This window comes from Schistocerca nitens, chromosome 6, assembly GCF_023898315.1.
Source record: "Schistocerca nitens isolate TAMUIC-IGC-003100 chromosome 6, iqSchNite1.1, whole genome shotgun sequence".
In the NCBI taxonomy this organism is placed as follows: domain Eukaryota; kingdom Metazoa; phylum Arthropoda; class Insecta; order Orthoptera; family Acrididae; genus Schistocerca; species Schistocerca nitens.
This window is the reverse complement of record NC_064619.1, coordinates 170,370,232-170,384,147: the sequence shown is the minus strand read 5'-3', so window position 1 is coordinate 170,384,147 and position 13,916 is coordinate 170,370,232. Positions and strand designations below refer to the sequence as shown.

The window sequence follows — 13,916 nt, the reverse complement described above, 5'->3', positions numbered from 1 at the left end:
AGGTACAGCTGCCCATGCAGCTTCAACACGATACCACAGTTCATCAAGAGAAGTGACTGGCGTATTGTGACGAGCCAGTTGCTCGGCCACCATTGACCAGACGTTTTGAATTGGTGAGAGATCTGGAGAATGTGCTGGCCAGGACAGCAGTCGAACATTTTCTGAATCCAGAAAGGCCCATACAGGACCTGCAAGATGCGGTCGTGCATTATCCAGCTGAAATGTAGGATTTCGCAGGGATCGAATGAAGGGTAGAGCCACGGGTCGCAACACATCTGAAATGTAGCGTCCACTGTTCAAAGTGCCGTCAATGCGACCAAGAGGTGACTGAGACGTGTCACCAATGGCACCCCATAACATCACGCTGGATGATAGACCAGTATGGCGATGACGAATACACGCTTCCAATGTGCGTTCACCGCGATCTCGCCAAAAACGGATGCGACCACCATGATGCTGTAAACAGAACCTGGATTCATCCGAAAAAATGACGTTTTGCCATTCGTGCACCCAGGTTCGTCGTTGAGTACACCATCGCAGGCACTCCTGTCTATGATGCAGCGTCAAGGGTAACCGCAGCTATGATCTCCGAGCTGATAGCCCATGCTGCTGCAAACGTCGTCGAACTGTTCGTGCAGATGGTTGTTGTCTTGCAAACGTCCCCATCTGTTGACTCAGGGATCGAGACGTGGTCGCTCGATCCGTTACAGCCATGCGGATAAAATGCCCGTCATCTAGACTGCTAGTGATACGAGGCCGTTGGGATCCAACACGGCGTTCCGTATTACCCTCCTTAACCCACCGATTCCATATTCTGCTAACAGTCATTGGATCTCGACTAACGCGAGCAGCAATGTCGCGATGCGATAAACCGCAATCGCGCTAGGCTGCAATCCGACCTTTATCAAAGTCGGAAACGTGATGGTAAGCATTTGTCCACCTTACATGAGGCATCACAACAACGTTTTACCAGGCAACAACGGTCAACTGCTGTTTGTGTATGAGAAGTCGGTTGGAAACTTTCCTCATATCAGCACGTTGTAGGTGTCGCCACCGGCGCCAACCTTGTGTGGGTGCTCTGAAAATCTAATAATTTGCATATCACAGCATCTTCTTCCTGTCGGTTAAATTTCGCGTCTGTAGCACGTCATCCTCGTGGTGTAGCAATTGTAATGGACACTAGTGCAGTTCCCTTCTGATTGCACACACTTTTTCCAGCGCTTCTGCCATTGGTGGTAACATTTCTGGAACTCATCTTCTTTAATATCCTCCAAGACTCTCGTCACAGCTTTTTGAACATCTTGTGTTGTTTGAAAATGCTGTCCCTTGACCGTCGTTTTGGCTCTTGGAAAGTCGCATGGACCGATATGTGGTGAATAAGGTGGCTGTGGTAGTACTGAAATTTGTTTTGAGGTTAAAAATTGCTGTACTGACAGAGCAGTATGGGATGGCGCATTATCGCGATGCAGAAGCCAATTATCAACAATGTTGGCACGGACACGGAGAACTCTTTTACGGAGTCTTTCTAAAATTTCTTTGTAGTAATATTGGTTATCTGTTTGTCCAGGAGGCACCCACTCTTTATTAACAATTCCCTTGGAATCAAAGAAGCACACAACCATGCATTTTACTTTTGACTTTGACATGCGAGCTTTTTATGGTCTGGGTGATCCCTTTGAGCACCATTGCGAACTTAGGCGTTTTGTCTCTGGATCGTACTGAAAAAACCAACTTTCATCACCAGTGATAACAAGGCTCAACAATTCTGGATTGATATCCGTTTGCTGTAACAGATCGGCTGCCACATTTTTCGGTGTTTCTCGCTGTTGTGGTGTGAGATTTTTGGGGACCATTTTTGCACAAATCTTTCTCATACCAAGGTCTTCAGTTATTATTAGCCGAACCGTTTCTCGGTTGATGTTCAGTTCTTGTGCAATCATTTTCATGGATAACCTTCGATCATATCGTACGAGTTCACGCATCCTGGCCAAGTTGACATCCGTCCATGAGGTTGATGGCCGTCCACTGCAGTCTTCATCTTCAACATTCCTTCTGCCTTCACTAAACCTTTTATGCCAACGAAAAACTCGAGCTCTTGACATAACCTCCTCTCCAAAAGCCTTCTGAAGCTTACTGTAAGTTGTCGTCGCGTTTTCACCCAATTTAACGAAATGGCATACCGTTGCGCAATGTTATGCGGTTCCATTTCCGTGACGAGAGACACGAACATGTGTTAACTTATTACAGTACAACTCGCGACTGAGCAATTGCATCGATGTGCCGCTTTGATTAGAAGCAGCTTATAGACCAATATCAAAGATATTGTTACTACACAAGTCTGCAGGGTTGCCACATCTTGCAAAGAAAATCAGTCTCATTACATTATTGTCGCACCTAGTATTTCATATTATTTTGCAACGTTACGCCTCGATATTTAATTGACATGGCTGTTTCAAGCAGCACACATCTAATACTGTTTCCAAACATTACAGAATTACTTTTCCTAGTCAGCTGCATTAGCTTACATTTTACTACATTTACAAAACATTACACCAAACAGAAACTCTGTATCATCCGGTAGCCTCCAACAGTCGCTCAGCTACGACACTGTCCCCTATACTATAGTGTGATCAGCAAACAGTACAGGTTGCTGCGTAGTGCCTACCCTGTCTGTCAGATCATTTATGTATATAGCGAAAAAGAGTGGTCCTTTCGCACTTCTCTGTGGCAGTCCTTCCGATACCCTTGTCTCTGATGACTACTCGCCATCGAGGACAACGTACTGGGTCCTATTAGTTAAGAAGTCTTGGTGTTATTCATATATCTGGGAATCTTCTCCATACCTTCGTTAACAGTCCGCAATGGAGCACCGTGTTAAACGCTTTCCGGATGTCATATGTGGCAACACATTGATACCATAGTTATGTAAAAACTACAAACCTGGTATCATCAGGCGTTACTAAGAAGTACATGTAAAGATGAGCTGTTGTAAATACTGTCTCACAGTAGAGGTGCAACCACACAATCCAGCACATTGGCGGTACTGCGGATGAGTACTTCCATTTGAGCAGCTTACCTGAGATTGTTGTGTTGTGTAGGACCCGATCGGCAAAGCTCATAGTCACCAACATAGAATCACCTTGCAGGTACTGGATACGGGCGCATCCTGAAAAAAGTATAAATTAATTTCATATCTGACATAATGTCTAAATTTTTATTTCATTGTTCTCTCTTGTAACGGTCGTTGTTTCAAGGCGTCTCTTTCAGAAAGATATAAGACTCCATGAAACAATAAATACGTAACTATGAGTGATTCTTTAACATAGCACTTGTTAGCAATAAATTAAAAGTAAATAAACAGGGTAGCATATCGTCAAGTTATCTATACAACCTATTTTGTATTCATTCCATTTCGAAATGTCTCTCACACTTTCCATTTTTAATCAGATCTAAGAGATGGTGTAGTCTTTTAAGGTAGCGACAATAGGTCACTGAGTAATGCAGGATAAGACATGACAAGGATGTAAGTACAGAAGAAATAGAGCAGTACCGTCAGGGCAATACGGAAGTGCAACTAGTAGTGGAGAACGTAAAACTATTGTTAGTGCTCATTGCTGAGATCAATCAGTGTGTCACCACAACAACGATTCAATAAAGTAAGTCATAATTATTTGTTTTCAGAAGTTGGACTGAACAGACGAAAACTGTTCGTTCAGGATAGATGATGAGTATTTTGGTGTCGTGTGGGATGAGGATTCGAGATAATAGTTTTCCGTTATCTAAAAAGGAACTTTGGGACCGATAGAAAACCACAATTAGTTTTTAAATGTAGAAAATTTATCTGAAATCGCTGTAATTCTTCTTTAGTTACCTGCTATTGCAGGTGCTACCTCTGGAGAAACATGGTTGTAATTTAGACTAAACACGTGTGACATTAGAGTGGTAACTTTGGTTGGTGATACCTTTTTCGCAGCTGTGGTTTTTGAAGTCGAACGCTGTGACTTAGAACAGTGGGTTTTGCTTTTAGATGTCAGCCTTGCATTATGATGTAGGGCTAACACAAACGGTCGACTGTTGTTCCTCGTGCATGTAAACGATCTTCTGTCTGATATACAAGAAAATGAAATGGTTCTTTTCTCAGATGACGCTAGTATTGTAATCGACTCAAGCATACATACAGAAACAGAAGAAATAGTAAACAGACTACCACTGACTGGTTTTCTGCGAAACGTCTCTCACTCAATTTTAAAAAGACGCACCATGTTCAGTTCTACACATCTAGGAGTACTAAATCAATGATAAGAGTAACACATGAGGAGGAAATAATATAAGGTGGAAACTTCAAAATTCTTAGGTGTTCATATTGACGAGTATTTAAATTGGAAAAAGCATATTTTGTAATTCCAAAAAACAATTTTGATCTGCAGCATTTGCACTTAGAATCATTACAAATCTTGGGGAGAGACTGTGTCGCCTGTGGCGTGAAGCGCCATGTCTTTGAACCGATGGTCTTTGACTTTACTTTATTTCACTTTGTCTATGTCTCGCTGCGCGCCATGTTCGACAGCGTCTCTTGTATCCCTTTGTTCGGTGTTAAAGTAAATGTTCATTCGACTGCAAAAGTGTGTTATTACGGTTCTACGCCACGTAATACCCACAAGACAAATCAGTAAGTTAACATATTTTGCATATTTTCATTCAATAATTTCATATGAAATAATGTTCTGGGGAAATCCATCCTTAACAAAGAAAGTCATAATTGCTCAAAAACTTGCTGTAAGAGTACTATGCAGTGTACACCCACGATCATCTTGAAGACATCTGTTTAAAGAGCTGGGCGTTCTTACTATTGCTTCACAATATGTTGATTCCCTCATGAATTGGTTGTAAATAATCCACTGCAGATCAAATAAAACAATGCTGTACATAATTACCATACCCGAAGGAAAAATTTCGTCCATTACTCCACATTAAGATTGTCTTTAGCATACAAAAGGGTGCACAATGCTGCAACAAAAATTTTTGATCACTTACCCAGGGATGCAAAATGTCTGCAGATAGCAAAGTAAAATTTGAAAACAAACTAAAAAAGTTTCTCCTTGACAATTCTTTCTCTTCCGTAGAAGAATCTCTATTACTGTAATGTGTAAAATTTGGTGTTTGGGAATTACTAGCTCACATCTTTAGATTTTAAAAAAACGACTACTTTATAAATGTTTAGCTTAAAAATTAAGTTGTGATGTGTATGTAAAACGACTCTTTCCACATCATTACGATTTATCGTACAAATGGTCCAACGTGAAACTAAGTAACTAACTAACCCTTGAAACTACTCTGAATGTCATAGTGCTGAACTACAGCCAAATCATCAGCACAAATGGATTTCCTGTTGTGAAAAAATCTTGGCTCTATATTGGCAGTTAGCGCCATAGATCTCAACAAAGAATCAAGGGTTCCACTGGGCCTTTTCAGTGATACTCGTAAAACTATAATATTCTATGATGTTGCAAAGAAGAATCAGTGTCGTTCTGCACCGCGCTATGAGCTACCGCGAGACTTACATGTGTCACCAAGTAGTCTTCCGTCGTCCGAAACCTTCCTTTATGTGCTGGGAGTGACTGGATTTTTGTGGTGGAGCGCACTTTCTGCCACATCTAAAGCCCTCTGTTCCTGGATAACTTGTTCTTTAACGTATGTGGTTTTGGAATATCGCCGCGAGTGTTGCTTATGTGGCAGAATAACGATACGTGTCAGCGTCTCTCACATCTTATGCAAATGTGAAGATATTTCTCAAAGCTTAGACTGAACATTCAAGAGTCTCCTGAACGTCTACGGAAAGGTCCTGCAGGTTGCAGGTAGAACCTAAAAACTTTTCTCTGCTTCCATGCATGCTGTCACTGTGCAGAACAACATGTATTTCTCTCTGTTGTCAGAGAGTACGTTCACTCATTTTGTCTCAACATTTTTCATTTTTATTAGCGGAGATAAATAGTTGTATCCATAATTTTCTTTTTTCGGAACTAAAGTAGTGACCGTTAAAAATATGTGTGTTTATCCATTCTTGATTATTCTTAAGCCCTCCGAGAGAACTTCTCAAACCCGAACGATGGTTAGTGTGGAAAATCATTTTTGCCTTCAATAGACACACACTGCAGTATGCATTTCTCTTTTGGTGCTTCTTGGGAGCATAAATGCGCCCTGCTAACAAGCAGCCGGCAGCGGTTAAAATTGCTACATTCGAATGACTACAATTCACAGATTGAAGAAATTTGTGAGGATATCCTGCACCGTCTGTGAACAAGAATCCGGTCGAGGAAGTCGTCAAGGCCTATCTTGCGAGCTTTTTCGTTGATGGCAACTGTTACCGGTGTAGGACACGATCTGATTGAGGAAGCACTCAATGCCCATCCTGGATGTTTTTCCCTTGAGCGTAGCCAGTACGCAAGCAGCGGCGTTTACAATGTGTTGGATCTTTGTCTAGTTTCAGAAGGTCTATCTTTCGAAATTTTCTCCACACTTTGGCTACTCTTTTTTTTTTTTTTTTTACTTTCTGATACTTCTTCCATGGTGCATTCTTTTGAGGTCATAAGTCTACACGTTTATTATTTCTTCTATTTACAGCACTCCCATTTTTTCCGTAAGGAAGGCATCTGGGAACTAATTGATATGCTCAAGACTTTTCGTGAAGCTGCCAAAAGATGTCATGCTTTCTGATTTTAGACATATCAAACTTTTCAAGAGTAGAGACCCATCAAAATATTGTCGGCGGTAAACCTTTCTGTGCCGTCTCTTCGTCAAGGATTTGAGCTGAAATAGAGCAACAAATTCAGATAAGACAGCTTAAGTATCTTTACTGAGCACAGGAATATATTTTACTTGGCAGCAATGGAGAGTTGATAGTACTTGGACAGTTTAAAACAGAAGTAAACCGAATTGTTTTTGTGGAAACCATAATGTTTTATTTGACTCTCTGACTTTTGACTGTTATAGCATGATTTTGCTTTTCTGAGTTTCCAAAGACTTGAAATGGGACCAAGCAGTAGGCTGGAATAAAAACTATTCGCGGTGTGTGAGTTTTGGCTCACTGTAGATTTTGAGTTTTGGCTCATAGCTAGATACATGTCTCACAATTCACTTTGCACGGTGTATTAACTTAACTGGTATTTGAATATAGTAACGTGTTGACCATTTACGGATGATGTCACATAACATAAAACAATGTTTGGTTTAATAACACAAGTAAGTACGCAACACTTTTTGCAGTAAACGTGATGCAAGTTTCTAAATAACAATTCTTCTGTGGACTAGAAGGATTTGTCCAGAAGGAACTTTTCATGTTCCGAATTTGGCTTATGTATCTGTAAAGCATTTAATAACATCGGGTAAGTGATCGTAGATGCTAAAAGCAGCATTATTCATCCTTTTTTGAACTCAAGTTAATTCTAATGAAGAGTAACGATGAACATTTTTTTCTTCTAAGACTGTAATACGGATGTCGTTATTCCTTCTGAACGCCGATGGAAGACATACAACAAATTTCAAGAGAGAAAATATGTGGTGGAATGTTGTAGTTAAAATACCCAACTCCTTAAAAACTTACTTCTTCTAAGTTGAGGTACCCTGGGATGCAATTCCGTATGAGATTCCTGAATGAAAATACCGAGAGTGTTAGCTTACTGATTTGTTTATGTTCAAGGACTGCAATAATAAAGATCAAAAGTGTCTCCAATAGCACAAAGAGCAAAGGTGACACTACTGAGCTGTTTAAGTAACTCTAAAACGTGTTTTTTTCTCTCAAAGAACGTTCTTATAAACATGTAGATCCAAAAAGTTTGAAGATTCTGATGATTCTGAGAGCAATGAGGCTACAACAGGGCTCATATCAGTGCTGTCGGAGCGATCATTATTTTACCTTGCCTTGCTGGTCAAAGTAGGACTGCTAAAGTGTGATAAGCGCAGGGCCGCTGAAACTGCATCCCAAGCTGCAGCCGCACGTCGCCTTGGCCACACGTTTCGCGGCCACGAGCTTTACTGATTTACAAGTTCAAGAGGAGGAGAAAGAGGGAAAACTTGCAATTTTTAATCTTCTCTTGTCTACAAAAAACCGACGTCTTCAGTAGTGTAGTCACAACGTATATAATACAATATTTTAGAGTAACACAATCTTATCCAGTCAAGCACAGCCAGTTCTTCTCAGAACTAAACGTGAGACTCGTCGTAATACATTAACTTCTTGTAGCACGCGTCCGCAGCGAGCGTGATATTCTGAAAGGAATTAATATCCTTCTTCCGGCTGCAGAAGTTTTATTTATTTGCTGTTGCAATTTCGGTGTTAAGGCATTGCCAAGCATAAATTATTGGTGCCTTGTAACGGCACGGTGTCCTTTCTTTATGTTTCAACCAACAAGAGAAACAGAGCGGCCTACGATCGGTGGTCGCAGTTATTGCCTCCAGTGCTGCAAAGTGGGACACAAGCATAAAATGGTACCATTAGTTACAACTCATAACTGTTCCGTGACATAGCACCAATTATTCATGCCTGACGTTGGCGTAATGGCGAAACTGGTATAGCGAAATAGCAAAAAAACATCTATAGCCATAAGAATAATCAGTTTTTAAAGTGTACAGCATTCCCGGACTTGTTAAGTAATTATGATTCTATTAATAATGGCAGCAATTTATCCTCAGTTGCTATTCAAGGCTGTTTATTTTGCACGTTAGAAAACAATTATTCGTCTTTTGTCACCTAATTTTACTTCTTAGTCATACATGTTTCATCTACATCTACGTGATTACTCTGCTATTCACAATAAAGTGCCACGCAGACGGTTCAATGAACCACGTTCAAGCTGTTTCTCTACCCTTCCTCTCTCGAACGGCGCGCGGAAAAAAGGAGCACTTAAATTTTTCTGTGCGAGCCCTGATTTCTCTTATTTTACCGTGATGATCATTTCTCCCTATGTAGGTGGATACTAACAGAATTTTTTCGCAATCGGAGGAGAAAACTGGTGATTGAAATTTAATGAGAAGATCCCGACGCAACTAAAAACGCCTTTGCTCTAATGATTGCCACTCCAATTCACGTATCATGTCTGTGGCACTATCTCCCCTGTTTCGCGATGATACAAAACGAGCCGCCCTTCTTTGAACTTTTTCATTATCATCCGTCAGTCCCACCTGATGCGGATCCCACACCGCATAGCAATACTCCAGAATGGGGCGGACAAGTGCAGTGTAAGCCGTCTCTTTAGTAGATCTGTTGCACCTTTTAAGTGTTCTGCCTAAATGAATCGCAGTCTTTGGTTTGCTCTACCCACAACGTTATCTATGTGATCGTTCCAATTTAGGGCATTTAATTGTAAACCCTAAGTATTCAGTTGAATTTACAGCCTTCAGATTTGTGTGACTTATCGCGTAATCGAAATTTAGCGAATTTATTTTTGTACTCGTGTGAATAACTTCACACGTTTCTTTATTCAGGGTCAATTGCCATTTTTCGCACCATACAGATATCTAAATCTAAATGTTTAACGCATGCTCGGTGCTCTAGAAATGAAGTTGTATTACAAGAGATGATCAAAAAATTTACGTTTGATGCAGTTGCTGCAGCGTATACGCAACGTAGCGCGACTCTTATGCGGGTATATAAGCACCGACATGTAGGCAAGGGATTTGTGTGTGCATTCGTGTCTTCCCAACGTCCTAGCGGTAAATGCGGAAAAGTGAACTGTGGTGACGTTATTATCAAATGCGTCCAAACAGGACCAACGTGTTATTCTTTTCTTGGATGCCGAAAGACAAACACCGGTATACACCTATCGGAGAATGGAAAATGTATATGGGATAATTAAAGCGAAACGATGGAAAACTGCGACGACGGGTGCTTCCCCTTCGTGAAAACGTACGCCCCATACCGCAAGTGTCGCAACGAAGAAGTTCTCACTTGGAAGACATTAGAGCACCCATCGTATAGGCCTGATCCCTTCCCACCACACCGTCGGTTCCTTAAAACACGGCTTGAAGGGTCGACAACTCCTGTCGAATGAGGATGTGCAGCAGACAGTTATGGACTTCTTCACGCAGCAGGACACAGTGCTTTACCAGACGTGTTTCTTCGACATGGTGCATGATTGCCTCAATGCACATCGCAATTTTGCCTAATTGACGTACCGCTTCTAGACTGTAAGGCCTCCGAACGAAAACGTTTTGGTCGCCCCTTATACAGGGTGGTCCATTGATAGTGACCGGGCCAAATATCTCACCAAATTAGCATCAAACGAATAAACTACAAAGAACGAAACTCGTCTAGCTTGAAGGGGCAAACCAGATGGCGCTATGGTTGGCCCGCTATATGGCGCTGCCATAGGTCAAACGGATATCAACTACGTTTTTTAAATAGGAACCCCCATTTTTTGTTACATATTCGTGTAGTACGTAAAGAAATATGAATGTTTTAGTTGGACCACTTTTTTGCCCTGTGATAGATGGCGCTGTAATAGTCACAAACGTATAAGTACGTGGTATCACGTAACATTCTGCCAGTGCGGACGGTATTTGCTTCGTGATACATTACCCGTGTTAAAATGAACCGTTTACCAATTGCGGAAAAGGTCGATATCGTGTTGATGTATGGCTATTGTGATCAAAATGCCCATCGGGAGTGTTCTATGTATGCTGCTCGGTATCCAGGACGACGTCATCCAAGTGTCCGGACGTTCGCCGTATAGTTGCGTTATTTAAGGAAACAGGAAGTGTTCAGACACATGTAAAACGTCAACCACGACCTTCAACAAATGATGCCCAGGTAGGTGTTTTAGCTGCTGTCGCGGCTAATCCGCACATCAGTAGCAGACAAATTGAGCGAGAATCGGAAATCTCGAAAACGTCGGTGTTGAGAATGCTACATCAACATCGATTGCACCCGTACCATATTTCTATGCACCAGGAATTGAATGGTGACATCTTTGAACGTCGTATGCAGTTCTACCACTGGGCACAAGAGAAATTACGGAACGATGACAGATTTTTTGCACTCGTTCTATTTAGCGGCGAAGCGTCATTCACCAACAGCGGTAACGTAAACCGGCATAATATGCACTATTGGGCAACGGAAAATCCACGATGGCTGCGACAAGTGGAACATCAGCGATCTTGGCGGGTTAGTGTATGGCGCGGCATTATGGGAGGAAGGATAATTGGCCACCATTTTATCAATGGCAATCTAAATGGTGCAATGTGTGCTGATTTCCTGCGTAATGTTCTACCGATGTTACTACAAGATGTTTCACTGCATGACAGAATGGCGATGTACTTCCAACATGATGGATGTCCGGCACATAGCTCGCGTGCGGTTGAAGCGGTATTGAATAGCATATTTCATGACAGGTGGACTGGTCGTCGAAGCACCATACCATGGCCCGCACGTTCACCGGATCTTACGTCCCCGTCTTTCTTTCCGTGGGAAAAGTTGAAGGATATTTGCTATCGTGATCCACCGTCAACGCCTGACAACATGCGTCAGCGCATTGTCAATGCATGTGCGAACATTACGGAAGGCGAACTACTCGCTGTTGAGAGAAATATCGTTACACGTATTGCCAATTGCATTGAGGTTGACGGGCATCATTTTGAGCATTTATTGGATTAATGTGATATTTACAGGTAATCACGCTGTAACAGAGTGCATTCTCAGAAATGGTAAGTTCACAAAGGTACATGTATGACATTGGAACAACCGAAATAAAATGTTCCAACGTACCTACGTTCTGTATTTTAATTTAAAAAACCTACCTGTTACCAACTGTTCGTCTTAAATTGTGAGCCATATGTTTGTAACTATTACAGCGCCATCTATCAAAAAGCGAAAAAAGTGGTCCAACTAAAATATTCATATTTTTTTACGTACTACACGAATATGTAATAAAAAATGGGGGTTCCTATTTTTTAAAAACGCGGTTGATACCCATTTGACCTATGGTAGCGGCATCTAGCGGGCCAACCATAGCGCCATCTGGTTTCCCTCTTCAAGCTAAACGAGTTTCGTTCTTTGTAGTTTTTTCGTTTGACGTTTATTTCGTGAGATATTTGGCCCGTTCAGGATCAATGGACCACCCTGTATAATACATGATTTTGAAACATATATTGTGTTCGAACACTATGAATTACCTCGAAGGAAACATTCTACTGACACACAGTCAACGTGGATTCAGAAAACATCGTTCTTATGAAACACAACTAGCTCTTTACTCGTTCGAAGTGTTGAGTGCTATTGACAAAGGATTTCAAATTGATTCCGTATGTCTGGATTTCCAGAAGGCTTTTGACACTGTACCACACAAGCGGCTTGTAGTGAAATTGCGTGTTTATGGAATCTCGTCTCAGTTATGTGACTGGATTCGTGATTTCGTGTCGGAGAAGTCACAATTCGTAGTAATTGACGGAATGTTATCGAGTAAAACAGAAGTTATTTCTGCCGTTCCCCAAGGAAGTGTTATTGGCCCTATGCTGTTCCTTATCTATATAAACGATTTTGGACACGATCTGTGCAGCCGTCTTAGGTTGCTTACCGATGACGCTGTCGTTTATCGTCTAGTAAAGTCATCAGAAGATCAAAACAGATTGCAAAACGATTTATAAAAGATATATGCAAAAATTGGCAGTTGACCCTAAATAACGAAAAGTGCGAGGTCATCCACATTAGTGCTAAATGAAATCCGTTAAACTTCGGTTACAAAATAAATCAGTCAAATCTAAAAGCCGTAAATTCAACTAAATACCTAGGAATTACAATTACGAACAACTTAAATTGGAAAGAACACATAGAAAATGTTGTGGGGAAGACTAACCAAAGACTGCGTTTTTTTTGTTTTTTCAGGACTCAGAAAATTTAACAGATCTACTAAGGAGACTGCCTACACTATACTTGTTCGCCCTCTTGTAGAATACTGGTACGCGATGTGGGATCCTTACCCGATAGGACTGACGGAGTGCATCGAAAAAGTTCAAAGAAGGGCAACACGTTTTGTATTATCGCGAAATAGTGGAGAGAGTGTCAACGAAATGACACAGGATTTGGCATGGACATCATTAAAAAAAATGCGTTTTTCGTTGCTGCGGAATCTTCTCACGAAAATTCAGTCACCAACGTTCTCCTCCGAATGCAAAAATATTTTGTTGACGTCGAACTACGTAGGGAGAAACGATCGCCATAACATAATAAAGGAAACTGGGTCTAGCACGGATAGATATAGAGGTGTTCGTATTTTCCATGCGCTATACGAGATTGCAACAATAGAGAACTGTGAAGGTGGTTCGATGAACCCTCTGCCAGGTACTTAAATGTGATTTACAGAGAATGCTTGTAGAAGTAGACGTAGAAGATGTAAAAGAAACATGTAAGTCTTCACTGTTGAGCGCTGCACGCACAAACATTAGCATGTCGGTACTTGAATCACATGGATGCTTGTATCTGCGGTCCAGCTTCTGAAGTGTGTGTGTGTGTATGTGTGTGGCTGTGGAACCCCACGGGCTGGCGGCGCCTTACCTGGCCCACGGAGCAGCGGCAGCGCGAACTCGCGGCAGCACTTGCAGACGAGGCTGGCGCACGAGCAGTAGCGGCTAGGCCCTCCGCCCCCGCCGCCCCCAGCCACCTCCACGTCACCGGTGGCCGCCTCCGCGGGGGCCGGCGCTGGGGCCACGGCCTGCTTCTGGCCCGGGCGGCGCTTCGGACCTGCGCGGCCCATGAGAGTGTTACACTGAACACAAGCCACATTTCCTATAACCCCACATTACACTGAGGTGACGAAAGTCACGGGATAGCGATATGCACACATACAGATGGCGGTGGTAACGGGTACACGAGGTACAAAAGGGCAGTGCCATTTGAACTCAGGAGATTCATGTAAAAAGATTTCCAG

General features: G+C 42.0%; 1 protein-coding gene across 1 annotated transcript in view; it reads right to left on the bottom strand.

The window, feature by feature from the left end:
• Nucleotides 1-13,916, bottom strand: part of LOC126262751 (bromodomain adjacent to zinc finger domain protein 2B) — a 77,088-nt gene that overhangs the window by 10,189 nt on the left and 52,983 nt on the right. The window contains exons 3-4 of the mRNA XM_049959561.1: nt 13,544-13,670; nt 3,077-3,166 (exon numbers count right to left, since the gene is read on the bottom strand). Of these exons, the coding sequence (XP_049815518.1) occupies nt 3,077-3,166; nt 13,544-13,670 (217 nt within the window). The remainder of the gene's footprint in view (nt 1-3,076; nt 3,167-13,543; nt 13,671-13,916) is intronic.